This window comes from Heliconius melpomene, chromosome 7 (genome assembly GCF_056956725.1).
Source record: "Heliconius melpomene rosina isolate 202511_hmr_F chromosome 7, ASM5695672v1, whole genome shotgun sequence".
NCBI lineage: Eukaryota > Metazoa > Arthropoda > Insecta > Lepidoptera > Nymphalidae > Heliconius > Heliconius melpomene.
This window is the reverse complement of record NC_140395.1, coordinates 1,716,478-1,736,310: the sequence shown is the minus strand read 5'-3', so window position 1 is coordinate 1,736,310 and position 19,833 is coordinate 1,716,478. Positions and strand designations below refer to the sequence as shown.

The 19,833-nt window shown below is 33.2% G+C and overlaps 3 protein-coding genes across 4 annotated transcripts; 2 read left to right on the top strand and 1 right to left on the bottom strand.

Moving 5' to 3' along the window:
- The first annotated feature begins 1,060 nt into the window (after positions 1-1,060).
- Positions 1,061-8,670, top strand: LOC146537262 (putative chitinase 2). Of its 2 annotated transcripts, XM_085187536.1 has the most exons (10): positions 1,061-1,219; positions 3,472-3,636; positions 4,146-4,341; positions 4,465-4,561; positions 4,910-5,125; positions 5,551-5,742; positions 6,146-6,279; positions 7,522-7,691; positions 7,920-8,157; positions 8,556-8,670. In XM_085187536.1, exons 1-10 carry the CDS (start codon positions 1,153-1,155, stop codon positions 8,638-8,640), a joined length of 1,560 nt encoding a protein of 519 aa, XP_085043662.1. In that variant the 5' UTR covers positions 1,061-1,152; the 3' UTR covers positions 8,641-8,670. The 2 variants fall into 2 exon arrangements, with proteins under 2 accessions (XP_085043662.1, XP_085043663.1); XM_085187537.1 differs by lacking the exon at positions 8,556-8,670 and having other exon boundaries at positions 7,920-8,161.
- Positions 8,671-9,468: 798 nt separating this feature from the next.
- Positions 9,469-19,248, bottom strand: Cht2 (Chitinase 2). Its single transcript, XM_085187540.1, has 9 exons — positions 19,054-19,248; positions 14,543-14,707; positions 13,909-14,104; positions 13,640-13,736; positions 13,115-13,330; positions 12,714-12,908; positions 12,335-12,468; positions 11,790-11,965; positions 9,469-11,516 (listed from the first exon to the last, which is right to left on the bottom strand). The coding sequence occupies exons 1-9, from the start codon at positions 19,124-19,126 to the stop codon at positions 11,236-11,238; spliced, it is 1,533 nt and encodes a 510-aa protein (XP_085043666.1). The 5' UTR covers positions 19,127-19,248; the 3' UTR covers positions 9,469-11,235.
- LOC146537261 (carbonyl reductase [NADPH] 1-like) lies at positions 9,473-10,511 on the top strand. Its single transcript, XM_085187541.1, has one exon. It carries the CDS (start codon positions 9,473-9,475, stop codon positions 10,358-10,360), a length of 888 nt encoding a protein of 295 aa, XP_085043667.1. The 3' UTR covers positions 10,361-10,511.
- Positions 19,249-19,833: the final 585 nt, after the last annotated feature.

The window sequence follows — 19,833 nt, the reverse complement described above, 5'->3', positions numbered from 1 at the left end:
GGGTGAAATTTAAGGTCTCTATGCAGTATTCTGCGGACACTACTGAAAGATAATCCTAGTGAAGCGGCATGTTTCCGAACAGAACGCCGAGGGGATTGTTGAATTGAAGCCCGCACTCTATCCACGTTTTCCGCTGACGTTGACGTCCTAATTCGGCCTTGTGGTCTTGTTTTTAATGCTGATGATGTTGCTCTAAAATTTGATACCCAATTTCTGATTGTTGGTCCAGTGGGAATGGGATCACGTCGACCAATAGCAAAATGTAAACGGAACGCACGCTGTGTTGTGATCACGGAGCCGCCATTTTTAATAAACTCTTCAACTACGAACGCACGATGTTGTTCCGACCAAGCCATTGCTCACACTAAAACTGCATGTCATGGCGCGTCTAATGACACCATCCCCACCCTTCTACTCCTTCCCTTCTTCGTGCAACGTCCTTCCAAAACCGGAAAGTTCAATATGACTCACCCTGTATATCTCACGGCTCTTTTTTGGAGAATAAATATTGAATCGATATCTGAAGCACTGCCCCATAGCAGCATTCCATAAGATAAAATACTATGGAAATAGCTAAAGTAGACTAGTGTTTCTGAAGTTATGAAATTGTAATAAAAAATAAAATTTCATATTTTATAAATAAAATTATTAACATTAATCTTATTTCCATATCTCCATAAAATAAAATAGTAAAAAATTAAAATAAAATTTAATTTATTAAGCACGCTGCCGACGCGAACAAATAATATAAGCACGCGTCGACAAAACTTTTATTTCATAAAAGTTTGTATAGTTTTTTTTTTAATTTACAAAGCTAAAAATCAAATAAAGCTAAAAAATACTTAAATTGATCATAGTTAAAAAGAAAACACCAAAGTGATTTAAGTCTAAATAACTACGAAATTGGCCAGACCAATATATATATTTTTTTCATTTGAAATATACACCTTAAAAAAAATACAGACGAATTGATAACCTCCTTTTCTCATAGAAGTCGGTTAAAAATGCATTTATGTGATGCTACACCGTTTAAACCAGTCAGCACACAGTACATTCTATATATACTATAAGCCAGTATAATGCCAGTCAGTGTGCGAGCGTCGCTAATAACGCGACGTTCTAAGGTCTAATGAATTTTAAATATATATTAAAATGAAAATTATTTTAGTTCTTGTGGTGTATTTGTTACATAATAGCAATGGATATACAGGATTCGCAGGTATTGTATTTTTTTTAATGGGAATTCACGCTCTATCCCGTATTTGGCAGGGTCGACAGAGATCACATAGTGTTAAGAGTTAAGACACTCCGTTCTCTTCTTTTCGTCTGAATTTGAGACACTATAAGTATAAGATGCAGAGTTTTAACCATTAACCAAAGTTAATCGCGATAATCTCAGGAACCAGTGGCCCGAATAAAAAATATTTTTGTATTATATAGTCCATTTGCCGAGAATACTCCTACAAGTTAAGACCACATCCGGATGGATATACGTACCCACTACGTATGGGATAACAATGAAATATTATTATAATAAAATATAATTTTGTGCCGATATACTTATTTCAATTCCTTTTACAAACAATGATTTCATTGTAATGTAGTTACTTTGAATTCTACTATTTTATGTCATTATTATAAGTTTATTTTAATTAAAAAATGTTTAATTATGTTTTTAAATATTACATTGAATTTAGAAATAAAATAAGAGTGAATAAAATACTGTGAATATTAAATTATAAATTAATAGTTTTGTATTTGTCACCTACTGATCACGCCACTTTAGGCACGTCATTGCTTGTCATAGACTGACTCATAGTCAACGTTTATAAAGGGCCGCGCGGGCATTCTACGCTTGCCCGACTTCCGCTGCAGACCAAACTCGTGCTGTACAAAAGCTTTGTGAGGCCGCATCACACATACGCCACCCCGGCCTGGTACGCGCTTGCAAGTGCGCCCCAGCGCAAGGTCCTTCAGATGGTCCAAAACGTCGCCCTCCGGCGCGTCACCCAGGCTCCCTATTACGTTAGGAACTCCACTCTCCAGCGCGATCTCAAAATAGAGAGCAGGGAGGATCACATCGGCCGGCTTGCGCTCATTCCGCCGTGCCGATGTCTCGGACCACCCCCACCTCAAGGACATCGCACCGTGGCATACCAGGCCACCAGACAAACGGCGCCTACCAAGGGATATCCTTACCTCCCCCAAATCCGATTCCTGAGCTGCCTCCTCCTGGTCGCTTACGCTGGGCTTCGCACGGGGAACCGTGAGTCTCACCCGGCTGGGCTGACCGCCCAGGAGGCATTCAAGCTCATCCATTCAAACAAAAACATACTTAAGTACTTAGTATTTTATGTAATATAATTACATTTGATTAGAAAAGAAGAGTCATAATAAGATAAATACAACTTTTACGATGCTGTCCCTAATTAGGGCCAATGGGTAGATCAGATGTAATTTTTTATGTTTTTATACGCATGTCCATCCAAAGTTCATAATGACTCTTAGGATATATAGCGGTCGCAATGAATACAAGGGTCCTCAAGAAGCAATCGCAAATCGCAAGAAAAAGACTTCGGAAAGGTATATTTAGTTGCGCTGTACAACCCTTTATTTTGTTAACCAATGTTTCCATGTAAGTGGCCTATGTGTTTTAATGGAAATAAATATCTTTAGTTATATTTAGTTGCGCTGCCTCTAGAACCAGGTGTGGTAATGGACGAAAAAGGAGATGATAACAATGTACAAAGCACTGCTAATAAAAGCAATGAAAATTGACACAGTAGCAATTATCAACCTTTTGCTAAGAGACGTAGAGGAACCGTAATCTTGAGCAACCAAGCCCCAAATAAGGACGACATTTTTTTATACTTAACTAAAAAAAAATTTTTTTTACGTTTTTTATTTTCTTACATCGATATCTATTAATTATTACCTAAAAAACCTTTTATTTGCTGCTAGTTTGAGTATGGGTCTAAATAGGTTAAGGAAATTATAGGATTTTCCTTATTTGTCTAGTATACGTCAACTTCATGGTATTATGCGGCTATTAAAAAGATAATGATGGCTAAGGTCGATAACTAAGGCTATTTTAAAACTAGCTGAAAACCGCAACTTTGTTCATGGATCAATGAATACCACAATTTTATGACTCTTGCCATACTAATATTACTATCAGCCTATTATCATAGAAAATTGTCAAAGCACTTACAGAAAAGACATAAGGAAATTTGTTCTTCAGGTTTATTTCTAAAATTATCTCTCAGGGTAAATCTCAAAGGATTCAATTGAAAAAAATGAAAATCCTATATTAACACTAATCGCGACTCGCAATTTAGTTCGCTTGATTGTGGACAGAGAAAGTTTATGCACTTAGAAATTAATAAGGACTTGTTAGTATTTTAGGTTTATAATCCCCTGATGAGATAATGGGCGCAATCTCTAACATACAAAAATATTTTTAACTTTCAGGACCAGACCACGACAAAATCGTAGCATGCTACTACACAAGTTGGGCCGTGTACAGACCTGGGGCGGGAAGTTTTGATATCTTTGATATAGAACCGTCTCTCTGTTCTCATTTGATTTACTCCTTTATGGGCCTCGATGAAAACTCTTTTAAAATTAAGAGTATTGGTGGGTTAAAAGATTTCTTAAGTATAATAAATAATTAAGTAATGTTATTGTTTTTATTATCAAAACACAGTTTGATAATAAAAACAATTTGTTGTCAAGGTAAACATGTTTACGGGAGCGCGAGTGGGCTTTTAAAAATAACTAAGATAGTTATATTTAAATTTATTTTAATTAAAATAAGAACAAAGGTATATGTTCTTATAACTAACTTAAAATTAACTTAACTAGTGAATCGACCGAGCAGAAGTGCATGCTCTAATCGACTAAAGAATAAAATATATAATAATTAATACTAAAACACTACGTTTGTTTCCCATGGCATGAGGGGATTCGCGTTACATACGCCGAACGCTGATTAGGCGTTTACCGGTACCGTTCTCACGCCATGAGGCAACATAACTAGGTTCTAGCAGAAGCGTCTAATATTCGCGAACTTATATGATGAGTAGCAGAACTTAAGACTGCGCTTTCATCAGAGTTTGATCTATATTGATTTTATTTTTTTCAAGACCAGTGGCAAGACTTTGAAGAGAACGGTGGTAAAGGAGGGCTGAAAAGATTTGTAGCTTTAAAAGACAAACACAAGCATCTTAAAACCACCGTAGCTATCGGAGGATGGAACGAGGGCTCTTCAAAATATTCTAAAATGGCAGGTGATCCAAAGTTGAGAAAGATATTCGTTAAAAGCGTTGTTCATTTTTTAACGTAAGTATTTATATATACTAGAGAATCAATTTTAGTGATTCACGCTTTGTCCCTCATAGAACAAAGCGTGAATCTCCTTATAACAAACATTATACTAATAAACAATTAATATATTTTTTCAAGTAAACATAAACTCGACGGTCTTGACTTATTTTGGGATTATCCAACAAAAAGAGGTGGAAAATTTGAAGATAGAAAAAATTATGTCTCTTTAGTAAAGGTAGGTGAATAGTTTATAGTTCTACGTAAAAGGGATACTTGATGCTTATCTGAGGGAATGTTAGTTTAAATTAAAAATCTTCTTGTATTGAATAGTCCATTTACAGATCACTGTTATAGGCTTTCGTTGTACCGGCGGTCAGAGAGCTTGGGCACTTAGTTTGTGACATATGTCATACATCACTGCATCTAACCATGTGGGCGAAACCGCAGCTTAAAGAGATTGATGGCCTACCTGCGACTATGTGTCCAGGCCGATGGGACGTGAGATATCAAAACACGCGTCTATCTCTATATTAAGGGCGGTGACGTATCTGTGACTCTTGTGAAAACTCCTTTTATGTTATAGGAACTGTCTGAAGCGTTCGAGCCTAATAATTTCCTTTTGACGGCATCTCTTAGATGTGCTTCAGAGGAAATGGACTCGATTTACGATTTGGCTGAAGTCAACAATTATTTGGACTTTATGCATATAATGGCGTATGACTATCATGGGTCGTGGAATAATGCCGTAGGAGCTAATGCACCGCTATATGGGCTGAGTGAAGATGATACTTCAAGTGTGGTAAGAAAAAAATAAGTGACACAGTGAGGCGATTTTTGGTGCAGGAGTGCAAGCCTGCTACTGTAAACGCGACAAGTAGTGGGTTTGATTTCCATCCCCGGAAATGATATATTTAATATTTTTGATTTCCGTATATTTCAACTTACTGAGCAATATAAATTTTATTAAAATCGTTGCAGTCGTTTTGAGATATACGAGGTGTGTTCCATATTTATGTTGTATAATATTTCTTATTATTATGAAATAATTAGGTTTTTTTATTTATTTTATTTAAAAAAGGAGATTCACGCTTTGGTCTATGAGGGACGAAGCGTGAATCACTAAAATTGATTCTCTAGTATATACTCGTAGATATCTCAAAATCTGCTACATCGATTTAGCGTTTCCGTAGGGATCATTAAAGATCTTATCTTATCTTTTTGCAGGAATATTCTATAAGAGAACTTTTAAAACACGAAGTGACACCGAGTAAAATAATTCTCGATATATCAACGGCTGGACGTACTTTTTCCTTAATCAATCCTAAAGAAAGTATTGTTTTCGGGGAAACTCTTACCAAGATTGAAGGGTTCGCGGGACCATTCACTAATGAACAGGGATTTATGGGATATAATGAAGTAAGTACAGTTTTTTATTTAAGTAACTTTTATTTGCCTTTCCTGCTTCTGTTTCCTGTCACGTGGAATTAACCAATAGTTGCTCATCGAGTTTACTGTGTGAGGCTAAAAAACGTGACATAGTTTTAACAATTATGGATAGATCTACAGTTTACGATATTGTTATTGTTTGTGATACAAGGTGCAAGTAAAGTAAAAAATAATCTAAAAAAAAAGGACTAAAAGAGAAAACCTTTCCGCCAGAATTCGAACATAGCGAGTTTAGTTGCAGAGCATAATGCTATTTATTGTCTTGCCGGCGCGAAAATAATATAATCCGTTCCACGGACTGAGAATCAAACCTACAACCAACACGTGTACGGTCAAATTCTGTCCCACAAAGTAATAATACAAATTTCATCAGATTTGCTTAGAAATGTCAAATAAATCATCACAATGGGTGCAAGAGTGGCACAAGAAGACAAATACACCGTACATAAGAGACGATGGAAAATTCATCTCATATGAAAATCCAAGATCTATCGCCAATAAAGTAAGGTGGGTAAACATTTTCTTTACGTTTTTACACGTCAGAGAGAGAGAGAGAGAGATCTAAATCTCTCAGTAACCACATTTAGTAGTTACTGTAGTGATTTAGAAGAGAGATGTTAAATACTTTGGGTATTGTAAATGTCGGAAATAAAAGGCGTAATAAACATTAAAAATAAACGAGTAGAACCCCCGACCATGTCCTGGCCTTTGGTTCTACTCGAAATACTTAGTTAAATAAATAAGTAAATCTAAAACAAATAAATAAACCAAATAATAACTGGAAACATAGTAAATTACAAGGAAAATAATAACAGCATTATCTTATTCTTTAAATGATGGCTTGGAGCAGTGCCTGGGACTTGTGACCCCAGGAGTAGGCTTAAGGGATCCCTTTCCGATATATCAACACTCGCCTTTCACTGCTCCAGTCCATTATAATTACAAATAGGTCTTAACAACATTCATAATTAAAATAGTCGAGGTTAACCTGCGGTGGAGCACGAGTAGTGGTCCGAGCCGTGGCAGCGCCTCGACTGAGCGTACAACGCCCGCGTGGCCAACATATAAAGTAACAATGACGTTGACAACGGTGACGCGCCCTAAGTGGCGCCACCGGAAACTGACAAATACAAAATCATCAATTCAATATTTACAGCATTTTATTAACTCTAAATGTTATTTCTAATTTTACTCCTTAAAACATCTTTTGTAATTAACTAACTAATTATCAATTTATTCTCAATATTTAAGTAAATTATCACCCAAGCCGACATAAATAAAACTTTATACACCAAATTATCGCCGTGGCCGCATTGCAGAATACTGCAATGTATTTGAAACGTCGGGTTTCCAAAAATGTAAGCTACAATAGATAATAGTGGGTAACGGAATGTCTTAACACTAGGTTCCCTCTGCCTACCCTGCTGTGTGCGGAATACAGCGTGAAGCTGTTACCTGCCATAAACCTAAACGATGATAGAAAAGAATATATGTCCGAAAAGGCAAGCAAAACGTTTCACGATGGTTGTAGGTTCGAATCACACCTGGGGGATTAAAACATTGAATGTTTTCTCTGCTAATAACTAAAATGGAATGCCTCAAGAATTCGGTGGAAAATGAGAAACGGAAGTGTCTAAATGGAAATATAGTGTAGATTTCCTCTGCCTACCCTGCTATGTGGAATACATCGTGAAGATGAAAAAATTAGAAGTAGTATATTTACTTTAATAAAGTTAATTAACTTTATAGATTTGCTATGGACCATGGTCTTGGTGGTTTTGCCGCTTGGACTATAACAACAGATGACTTTAGAGGAGCATGCGATGAAGAAAAGGACACTTATAAAGAATATTGCGATAGATATAAGAGTGTCGTGGAGCTACCGTTACTATTAGATGCAATACTTAATCTGCAAGAAGGTAAATGCGTATTTATGTTTTTTACAGCTTCTGATTGCGACGATTGTAAGTTGTATTCCAACTCGGAGCAATTATCTTCATTTCTCTACTAAGTAAAGGCAAAAGCGCGGTGTTGAGTTTTATCACTCATCACGGAATGTCTCAAGTGGAAAACATGACATCGAATTCTCTTTGAAATATGTAATAGATGTGAAAATTTTTTACTCAGTAATCTTTTTTTTTTCTTAGCTGGATTCAAGAGTGAATTTTATGTAGTAAAAGATGACAAAGTGGAACTCAAGTTACCCAAATCAACATTTTCCAACTACCCTCTCTTAACAACAGTGCATGATGCTACAAGCTTGGCTTTAGAAGAAAAACAAATTTTCAATGAAATGCAGAGATTAAGAGACTATAGAAGGAACAAAATAGAACAGAATAATTTTCCATGCGTCAGAACTTGTACAGAAGTTTGTTATTATAACTTGTAAGTTTCTGACATGGTTATAGGTAGCGTTAATAGCCTAATAAACTAAACGTGATGATGGTCGATCCATACAAATATTTAATAGGGAAAGGAAGCAACCTTAAATAGGTTAAAAAAAAATACTATTCATAAAAATATATTTTATTTATTTTCCTTTCCCCGCTCTGGTAAGGATAGGCGCAGCACTGAGCTGAATGTTTGGAAAAAAAACTAATAGTACTTAGTAAGTTTAATAGTTTTAAACCTACAATTAACTCTAATCTATGTAAAAGCTTTAATGTAACTCTTCCGTTTATTATTATTAAGAAGGTATTTTTTTACGCAAATCATATTTAATTAACTAAATTATATTATGATGATCCATGTCATAAATTGATTTTTAAACATATTTATTCCAGTGAAGGTCCTCAAGGGAGTAAAATGTTAAGGAAGAAAAGACATTACGATAACGTGAAACCACACAAAAATTGGCCAGTGCATTAAAATATAAGCTACAGTAAATGATTTTTTTTATTTTTGTTTTTTTTTTTCATCAGCCTTTCGCCGTCCACTGCTGAACATAGGCCTCCCTCATCAAGCGCCAACCATCCCGGTCTTGGGCTTCTTGCATCCATCCGGTGCCAGCCACTTTCTTTAATTCTTCTCTTTATTTTTATTTAGTAAGTACTAATTCTTACAAGCGGGTTTTTTTTAAAAATTGCGTAACTAAATATAAATAAAATTAGTGATCAATCACTCTCAATTTTCGCCAATAATATAATAGAAAACACAATTATCGCTCATTTGAAGCAACAACACCGTATACTAAGTATATTTAGTTCGTTCATCAAAATATTCATAAAAACAATGCAATAAAATATAGCACTTAATTGTTTACATATTTGCAATAAAAGCGCTTTATATCACATCTCCTTGTGTTAAAAAGGTTAAGCAAAACTGGCCTATACGGAAAATATCGTTATTTTTTGTAAGATTATTTTTCGTTAGATATTGAGTGAAGGAATTTGAATAAACTTTCATTAGAGTGTTAAATAAAAATATTTTTTAATAATTCCTTGTATTTATAAAAAATAACTTAAAAAGTGTTTTAAAATTTATAAGAATAAATTATAATGTAAATTTAATGCGTCTATTAATAATTTAAATGAAGAAAGTAAAGCTATTTACATTGTACATGTATGTCTTATTTATCTAAAGTTAATTGGTGTTTACACATCTTATCTATAAGCATTATCAAGCTATAAGAGACCGAGTCAAGTCAAATATAATGCAATTATAATCTTAACGCTTGTACGAAAATAGTTTTATTCCTTTAATGATGTCTGATAAAGTAACTGTAGTGACTGGTTCTAATAAAGGCATAGGTTACGGAATAGTCAAAGAATTATGCAGGCGAGGAGTTGGTACAGTTTATTTGACAGCAAGAGATGCTACAAGAGGTCAAAAAGCTATAGAAAACCTTAACAAAGAAGGCTATTATCCACTTTTCTACCAATTAGAAGTAACTGACAGGAACTGTGTCAAGAAATTTGCAGAACATTTGAAAGAAAAACACAGAGGACTCGATATTTTAATTAATAATGCAGCAGTAATAACAGCTGATTTTACTAAAACCACATACGAAGATTCGAAATATGTTATAGACGTCAATTATAGAAGTATTGTAATCATTCAAGAATATATATTTCCAATACTTAAATATAATGCACGTGTTGTTAATATGTCCAGTGACTGTGGACATATCTCATTTTTGAAGAACAAACACTGGATTAGTCGATTAATAAGTGACGATATCACTATTAATGATACAAATGGCTTTGTTGATTGGTTTTTAGAATCTGTCAAAAATAATACAGTGAATGAAGAAGATTTTGAAGAAAAAGAATTGCTAGCTTACAGAGTATCTAAAATTGCCGTTAGTGCTCTAACCAGATTTCAGCAGAAGGAAATAGATAGAGATATATCTATAAACTCTTTAAATCCAGGATTTGTGAGAACTGATATGACAAGAAATGCTGGTCATTTAAACATAGATGAATCAAGTGCTACTCCAGTGTTTTTAGCTTTGGATGTTGACCAGTCTGTTAAGGGCAAATACTTTTGGTTTGACAAAACTGAAAAAGATTGGCATCCAGATCTAAAGATACACAGTTTGTATGAAGATTTTGAAAGAGGTTTAAAGGCGGCAGGCAGTTATAGTTGATTTCGAAGATCTCACTACTGAAACGATTGTCCTCTTTTGGGTTTAAGAATATTATATATGTAAACAAAGTGATAATATAAGCTGTTGTGTATTTTTTAATATTTTTTTGATAATCGTGCGAAATAAAATAATAAATGTTTATATTTAAAAATATTTTTATTTCTTTGTCGGTATCACAATACAGAGTATTATGCGTGAAATTAAAAAATCTCAAGTGAGTAATAACTGTGACTTATAACATTTTTATAGTCAAAGATAAGAAATATAATTTGAATAATACTTACTATTATAACAGAAAGGGAGAAAGAAAATAATTAAATGTAGGTAAAGAAACAAAACTTTAAAGAAAAAAGAAAGACTTTTAGTTTGCCCTGTTTATATATACAACTTTTTATTTATTTATATGATCTATAAAGATTGAAAAATATATAACAAAATTATAAACAAATTAATCTGTTTTACCATCCATTATTTTAATATAAACATTGTACACAGTTTATGATTACACATATAAAAATAATAATAATTCACATCCATATATATTATGAGCCTTTATGAGTATTTTGTCATTTTTAGTCAATTCTTGACAATGCTTTACATATCTATGTAAACGACAATGTTTTCTTCTTTTTTATCATAAGTTCCTAAGTTTCTATCAAATAATCACAGTACGGTCAACGTGTCGTGGTCGCTATGAAGTTTAAATTGGTAAACTTTTGCGTTTTGTTTAGGAATTACGTAAAAAACTGTAAGAAACGAAATATAAAAAAAAATCTGTGCAGCTATCTACAGCTTCATGACCACTATTCGTTGACCGTTCTGTATATAGTAAATCCAAAGAGACTTATTATGGCTAAAAAACGTTATATATTATATTAATACATAACTACAAATGAAAGAATAAACACAACAGCGAAACTAGCAACCACTGTATGTGAAGAATCCTTATCATCGTCTTTAGATTTTATCTCATTCTCCTTCGTAACTCTGTCAATTTCATCTAAAATCTTCTTTTCTTCCATCGCTATAAGTGTAGCTTCATTTATAGTCCTCATAAGAGGGTAGTTAGAATAATCAATTTCTGGTAACCGCAAATATAGCTTGTTGTCTGAAGCGACGTATGATGTACGCCGACTTAAGTTTTCTATGCGATGTGCTGAAATAGCAATCAAACCACATTATAGTATGCATAGGCATATATGCACATATACGAAGTTGTTAAGTTCGATTATTACTTAATAGTTTTCATTATTGAATTGTATATATGATTGTAGAAAATTACAAGCTTATTAACACTTACAAAATTTAGAACATGAAATTGAACACATCCTTTGGGCTTCCAAGGAAATGCTTAAATTGATCACCATCCTTAAAAACATCTCAAAGTGGTTACCTCATTTTTAAAAGTCAATTGAAAAATTTTTCATACCATCAGGCAATTTAAGGTTCTTCAAAGCTTCTCGAAGAAGAGGACTATCGGCAATATCATTGTATCTCTGTACAAAATCGAGATATGTATCAGCTTCTGGGTCACACGAGCCCCTGAAGTCATCTGTATCTATACTCCACACCATGAGACCTCCAAGACCATAGTCAATCGCCATTCTGATAACAGAAACGCTTAATTTAAAATATCTTTACTAACACTAATAAGCTGGAGAGTTTGTTTGGATGGACACGTAAATCTCAGGAACATATGTGACGTAAAAATCCTTAAGGAAAAATAAACTATTTTACATGTGCCTTCGCCCCCTGGCCAAATAGAAATTGTGATACACTCGAAGAGTCCGAGGTGCTCGTTCTCGCAGGTATAAGGTATTATGGAAATGATTAACATGTTAATGTATCGACAAAAAAGGATTTTTGAATTAAAACCAGTAGCTACCGAGATTAGTGTGTTCTACCAAATTATAATTATAATGTATATATATATATATTATACAAATAAATTACTATAGATGGTATTTAACTTACTTGACCTTGACAGCAATTGATCTAGGATTGTCATAAACAATAACCCGCTTCCCGTCTCTTAAGTAAGGTGAAGCACTTTGAGCATCCCAATGGCGCGTCCATTTTGACGACTTATTAGTCGTTTGCATGCAAATCTACAAATAATTAGAAACATTTTTTGTATTGATGCCGAATACATCAAATGTATTAGTAATAAAAACAACTTTGCTAAAGCTTAATAACTTTAGTAAATTTCACTTATTATATACAAAAATGTTAATTCGGGAATACGGCTACGTTCACACAATGAGACATTTGTATACACATTTATAGCAAGAAGCTGAGAGGCTCACTACAACTTCTTTATCTACCTCATTAACAAAAATTGTCTCTCACACACCTCGTTATATCCAATAAATCCATTTTCTTTAGTCCATGGTCCTTGGAAACCAGTGTCAAGCGTTGGTGTCAATCCAAATTGTATATCACTCACATCTGGATTGGTCAGAATAAAGTTCCGCCCATACATCGGCAAGCCAAGAACCATTTTGTAGGGACTGACGCCATGGGATAGTAAATATTTAATTGTATATTCCTGAAAACAGATTTAATAAAAAATTGTAATAAAAATAAATCTACAATAAAATCAATTACGCTATTATAGCTTCGATATAATATTAGGTCTTTACATATGAAATTGGCGTTTGGTATGTGGCAACAAAAATTGGGAGAAACAGAATTGTTTCCCTTTAAAAATAAAAAAAATCGCAAAAGTAATTTAGCAAAAATATTTCTACATACAACACTCAATACGTCTTCTTCGTCAGTGCCTCGCAACGGAGCGTTGGCTCCAACCAACTTGTCCCAAGTACCGTGATAGTCATAGCACATCATATGTATGAGATCTAGATATCGACTTAATTTGCCGAACTCGTAAGCACTGTCCATAGTGTCTTTGCCAGCTCCCAACGCCGCTGTTAGAATGTAGTCGTAGGGTTCGAAAGCTTGTTTCAGTTCCTGGAGTAGAATATTGTTAGTGAAAAATATTTATAATATTGAAAATAGCATTAGAAAACAAATATCTTAATAAGCATAATATAAAACAATTTATAGACCAAAGTGTATATTTAAAAGGCATCCCACAATGTCCAATGTGCAGACGATTGAAGAATTGACAACTGACAACCAATGTTACAGTAGGACAGCGTCTTATAGCAATTGCCTTAATGACTAATGATGCGGCGACATTCGGCAGAATAAAATATTTTCTTTTCCCCGCTCTGGCAAGGAGGTTAAAAGGGAGAAAAACCAAAAGCTGCTACTAACCTTGACTAAAGCTACATAATTCGCCTTGTCTTCGGGACTACCACCTCTTTTAGTTGGGTATTCCCAATCTAAGTCAAGTCCATCAAAGCTGTATGTTCTGAAAATAATAATCTTTGTTTTTAGTAAATATTTTACTTCAAGCTTTAAACATTTCTATTTTCATTTCTATTTCTATTATATTTCGACATATTTGATTGTCTTTTTCAGCTTAAAAAACAGAAGTATTTAAAAATACCAAAGTAACGGTGTAGTAAAGTAAAAACACTTACTTTAGAAAAGCAAGAACACTTTCAACAAATTTTGCTCTAGTTTCAGCTTTAGATGCCATTTTGGAATATTTTTCAGATCCTTCGTTCCAACCTCCGATGGCCACAGTGACTTTAAGATGAGGATACCTCTGCTTAAGTGATACTAAACGCTTGTATCCACCCTTGCCATAGTCTTTTTCTAAATCTTGCCATGGATCTAAAAAATAGTTAAGATATGCTTTTAAGTTATTAATAATTTTACATAACCAATTGTGATTAAACTACAGAAGGAAGACAGAGTTATGTATTAGATAAAGTAACTAAAATCAGGCGAAACAAAAAAAATATAAATGAAAACATCAAGAGAAAATCAATAAACTCTAATAGACATTTCAGAGTGGAAATAACAGTAATAACATAAATAAACATGTATATAAGGTACGATATGATTAAAAGGCCTGGTTGTTGACTCGATGATTGTGATTTCGTTTCATTAGTCAAAACGCGGCGTTGAATTCCGTTCAACATCCTATGTCTTGAAACTTAGGTGTAAAGATCAGAATGATGTATCTTAACACTAGGTTCCCTTTGCCTATCGTGCTATATCTGGGACACAGAGTGAAGCTCAAAAGAAATACCATGTAAATATACGTACCAAGACTTTTAATGCTATTAGTGCTCTCGTCAAGTCCAGCGAAGGAGTAAACTAAGTGGGTACAAAGAGATGGTTCCAAATTGCCCAGATCAAATTTTCCTTCTCCTGGCCTATACACTGCCCATGTTGCTACATAGCATACAACTACCTTCCCGTGTGTAGGTCCTGAAAAAGAATCATTTATCGGTGAGTAAAAAAACGAAACTGAAGTATAGTGATTAGCTAATATGGCAATATAAAATTTTTATTTTTTACAATCGAGGCAAATCGCGGCGTTGAATTCTGCCACTCAACACGCAATGCCTCCAGAATTCGGCAGAAAGTGAGGAACGAAGTGTCTTAATGGTAGGTTCCCTCTGCCTATCCTGCTGTGTGCGGGATACAGCGTGAAGCTGATTTAATTATTTTTTTTAACCCTACTATATATTTGAGAAGCGTTAACCTGAAAAAAAAACTCAATAGCTATTATTCTACTACATATTTTATAAATGCTATTTAGATTCTATAGATAGAAGCTTTTCAAGGTTATAAGCCGGTTTTTCCATTTTGCATATATAAGCACATGTGAAACAACTTTATCAATTGGTCGTTTATAAAAATCCACTTTAAGTTGGGAATTTTTCATTTTATAAACAACAATGATATAAACGGTTTTTTATAGTATTTTTTTGAGGAAAATTATATAGAGTAGTTTGGTTATGTAGGTATGCATATAATATATACGCAAATATGTATATACATATATAAGATTGAGGCCAATTGTGTGTCTGTAAGAAGACATAATGCGACTTCTCACTATCTTCTTTCTTTCTCAACTTTAATTCAACAAGAAAATTGAATAGAAAGTGGGAAACGTAGTGTCTCAACACTAAAATGTGTACGTTGAGCACATGGTTTTCTACGTTGCAATCGGTTAAAAAAAAACAATTGGGTCAGTCCGACATTGAACACCAGTACCTACTACAAACAATTTTGAGGCACTCGCTTAGAAAATGTCCACGAGCGTGAAATTGCTGCGACAGTTATATTGTATGTGAGATTTAATATTGCATTGTATTAAAACAAAGAATAAAGGTAAAAAATTTTATTTTGTAATTGTTATTTTAATTATTGTATATTTTGTTGGTACCGTCGCGTCGTAGCGCAATGGGAAAACCTGACTGAAAACAACGATTATGGGTTTGAAGGCACAACCCAAAGTGTGGCATCGGGTTTCTATAAAATTATATACAATCGGCACTTAGAAGTGGCACTTAGAATATTAGTTTTACTTTATTTCCATTTGATCTTTGGAGCGACGCCGCAGGTGAAAGCTAGTATTATAATAAAATGCGTAACAATTTCCTCCTTTATATCGCTATGTACATATATTATGTATCATTATAAATAATTAACTAAACCAGTCATTTAAAGCACCTGTTTATTAATGATCATATTAACAACTATAGAAATAAATAACCGTATAATGTGAATGTATTAATAATAATTATTATTTTAATGCTTAACGTACTATAGTAGTATAAGGGTAGTGGTTTTCATATTGAACAAAACAAATAATTTATTAATATTATTGGTTGTCAGTTTAAAGGAAAATAATAATTTATTAATATTATTGGTTTCCAGTTTAAAGGAAAATAATAATCGAATACTACTATGCAGTTACATACAGTATAGGCTTAGCTCTTAAAGTTAAAGCCTTAAACTTACGGTCATGTTATAGCCAAATTATACAAAATAATTGCATAAATTATGAAGATTATGTATAATTTGATTATAATTAGCCAATGTGTTATTCTGATGCTTACGCTATATCATTGTAAAGTTACATCTAAATCCGTTCAGCAGATTGGACCAAATATCCTTCCATACTCACATACTTTGACATTTATAATATCAAGTAGGATTTGAATTGTAACACAATCTTTAGTGTGAAATCTAAGTAACCGCTGCGTGTTAAGAAAAAATGTCTTATGAGTTCGATTCCCACTCCAGGAAATTAAATATTTAATATTTTCATGTCTTCCTTCTGGTGTCGAGACTAAGCGCTGCGTTGGGTTACGCCACTCGGCAATCGCAATGCCTCCAGAATTCGGCAGAATACAGGAAAATCAGTGTAACACTAGAGAAGAAAGAATTTTTAATATAAGTTTGACTGCATGTAACATTTCTATACGAAACGCCACCGTAAAAAAGATTTGACCATCTGGATATCTATCAAATATGAGCTTAACGTAAGTTAACAATTATTTATTTTATACGAAAAACAAGTTTTTTTACTCATTATTTGTTTACTAAATGATTTTTCCTAATAAAAAAACTCGATAATTTTATCAACTATTTATCTGTATATTTATACCGATAATTCGGAATATAAATTCATACAACGATTTGACCGACCCTGACACCGATTTCTTCGACGACACACACAGAATAAAACATCACTTAATTTAATTAAGTCGTTACATACATTATATTATATATTTATTTATTTTACATAAAAAAGCTTGGAGCCCACAGATTCTTTGGTGTGGACTATAAGATGTAAAATACGGAAATTGTCCACTCTCATAGGAAATTTGAAAAGGATTCGTTAAGTACGTTCAAGTTTTAGTTTTTTGCTGTCAGCCACTAATATAATATAGATATTTATAATATTTGTAAATGATGCCAACAAAGCTCACCCATTAATATGCCTACTTAGTACCTAACAAAAATAGGTATATAATCATTTCAAACGGGAAATAAGAAACCAATATGTTTACAACATGTTATTAGACTTAGTCACAAAAAACAGGAAAAAACAAATATTTATTACAATTAATAATACGAGTATACGGGATAGGACCTGTCGGCCCGATTTAGTTATAATGTCAATGTTGCAAAGTCTTCGCTTCACACGCGATGATTGTGGATTCGATTTCTGAGAAGGACAAAATGTGGAGAACAATTCGTTTCGATATAAGGCTTTTTTTCAGTCTCAAATATTTTTCTATAGTATCTAGGCACTTTTCTTAAAGAACCTATTGTCCAGACACTCCGTACTCCATTATATCATGTACACGTAACGTGTATTTTCTTAAATACATAGATTATCTGTGTCTATCGTGAAATATTATAATTTTTGACAATATGTAATCTAATCTATATAAATCTAGCCTAATCATTTTTCTAATTCAGCATCATTTTTTTAGCTAAACGGGGAGGAACGGGGAACCTTTTTAAGACTTACTATATTTACAGTAGCTTTTTTTACTATAGGGCACTCTCACTCGTGACATGAATGATTTTCATTTTCTAACTTTGGTAAAAAAACAAAGTGCGGCGTTGAGTTCTGCGATAGTTTAGCCACTCAATACGTTATGTCTCGGAAGTGCGGCCGTGAACAAGGAATCTTTTGAACAGAAGCGAACCCTATATACAATAAAATTATCTACTACTGCTGCACAGAGTACAACTTATAAGTATTTCATATCTGTATCATTCATCTTTATCTATCTTTAACGAGCTTCACGTTTTACCCCCAATGGATACAGAGAATCTAGTATTCTTCGCCTTCCACCAGAATTCGTGGCATTGCGTGTTGAAAAGTGGAACTTAACGCCGCATTTTGGCTTACCATTGCGGGGATATGAAAATCATTCATTCTCCCGCGTGGGGACAGAACCTACAACTCTTACGTCTACAACCAGACAATTTGCTTATTGACAAAACTGTTGATTATTATAACCATATAACCTTTCCATTTTGGCGCTTGTAAATCTTTTTATATAATTATTTCGCGAAGTGACAATTATGTGCTCAACTGGCACGCTCAATGCCGTAATAAAAGAACCATACCATTTATTTGCTAGATAGATAAAGGGAAAATTCATTTAAAAGGCAATGTGTTAAAGTAATTTTGACAGTAATTAGTTTCGGCCTATCATAATTACTATTGTAATTTAATTAATTTTTGAAGATAAAAAGGCATTTTTAAATATGCTATTGTGATATAATTAATGATTATTTCCGGGACGAGGAAGGTTGAGAAATTACTTAAAGTCAAATTTCTTTCAATTTATTGGTACCATTTCATATGAACTATGGCAGATATTTTTTAAATGGCTATGGCAAAGATTTTTTGTTATTATTTTTCCACTATCAGAAGATTGTTCAATTTTTTCAGCTCTCCGTTCTCTATTTTCCATTTATAATGACTAGAGGCCTCATTTACTAAAATAATTATGAATAATTACCCAAATACGGTTTTTAACCGCCAACTGTCATATTCAATAAATGATATTACGAATTATGGTACAATTATAACATTTTTTTATTTTATAATAGTACCCTTTTTAGCTTTTTATTTACTCTTTTAACTTGAATATTAATTAATATAATACATAATTATTATATAATTTATATTTTTAATATAATTATATTACTATTTATATACATTTTTGATATTATAACACACGATTATTACATATGAGTCATTCGCAGAGCCGAGGCTATAGACACCTTTCACTTACCGCCAGAAATTTGTCCCTCGAGGACCGAGGTCACAGCCGCTATGGCGAAACAGAACAACACTAATTTAAACATTTTCAACCAATGTTTTTTTATATTTATGTTTAAAAACAAAATTTTTAAAAATTAAACTTTAATTTTTTTTAAACACACGTCATTCCAACGAACCATTCTTGCAGACTGTGCTGCTTGACATTTTCAACACGATTATGTTCCAACTGTTTGTGTTAAGCAAAAATATACTATAATATATAATAAATGGAGTCTAAATTACATTTTAAATGTTGAAACTATCCTTTTCGTTATGTTTTAAGAAAAAGCAACTTCATTGCTTCGAAATATGGTTGAATTTACTGTAAGCAAAACTTTATCCGATCCAGTTGACCAATCTCAAGTATAAATTGTGCTAAATTCTGCTTTAAGCCATGGTATTACGGTATGTTTTTGTTTAAAGACTAGAATAACAGGTTTCTTTGTAAGAGCGCTGTCGAAAGTGATTTTACGTTGAACCAAGAAATAGTCGCGTCAATAATGGACGTTTAAAATTGTCATTTTATAAGTTTTTATTTTCAGCAATGTTGTATTATCTTTACTTTCTTTAAGGTTTATTCTCTTACGTTAAGTTAGGGAGTATGGAGGAACACTAGAAAAGAATTTCTAGATATTTCCTAAATAGAAAGAAATGAGATTTTCCATTTTATACCTTAAAGTCCACGCAAAACAAAGTTGCAGGCGACGACTAGTATTTTATACTATAATAAATACAGCAATGATGCTTCTCA

What these genes read in the sequence shown, in the direction of transcription:
- LOC146537262 (XM_085187536.1), top strand. Translation starts at nt 1,153, where the DNA reads ATGAAAATTATTTTAGTTCTTGTGGTGTATTTGTTACATAATAGCAAT. An exon ending in TGGATATACAGGATTCGCAG is followed by an intron (nt 1,220 to 3,471) that starts GTATTGTATTTT and finishes TTTAACTTTCAG; the next exon opens with GACCAGACCACGACAAAATC. An exon ending in AATACTTAATCTGCAAGAAG is followed by an intron (nt 7,692 to 7,919) that starts GTAAATGCGTAT and finishes TTTTTTTCTTAG; the next exon opens with CTGGATTCAAGAGTGAATTT.
- LOC146537261 (XM_085187541.1), top strand. Translation starts at nt 9,473, where the DNA reads ATGATGTCTGATAAAGTAACTGTAGTGACTGGTTCTAATAAAGGCATA.
- Cht2 (XM_085187540.1), bottom strand. Translation starts at nt 19,126, where the DNA reads ATGTTTAAATTAGTGTTGTTCTGTTTCGCCATAGCGGCTGTGACCTCG. An exon ending in AGTGTTCTTGCTTTTCTAAA is followed by an intron (nt 13,737 to 13,908) that starts GTAAGTGTTTTT and finishes TATTATTTTCAG; the next exon opens with AACATACAGCTTTGATGGAC. An exon ending in TCAATTGCTGTCAAGGTCAA is followed by an intron (nt 11,966 to 12,334) that starts GTAAGTTAAATA and finishes TTCTGTTATCAG; the next exon opens with AATGGCGATTGACTATGGTC.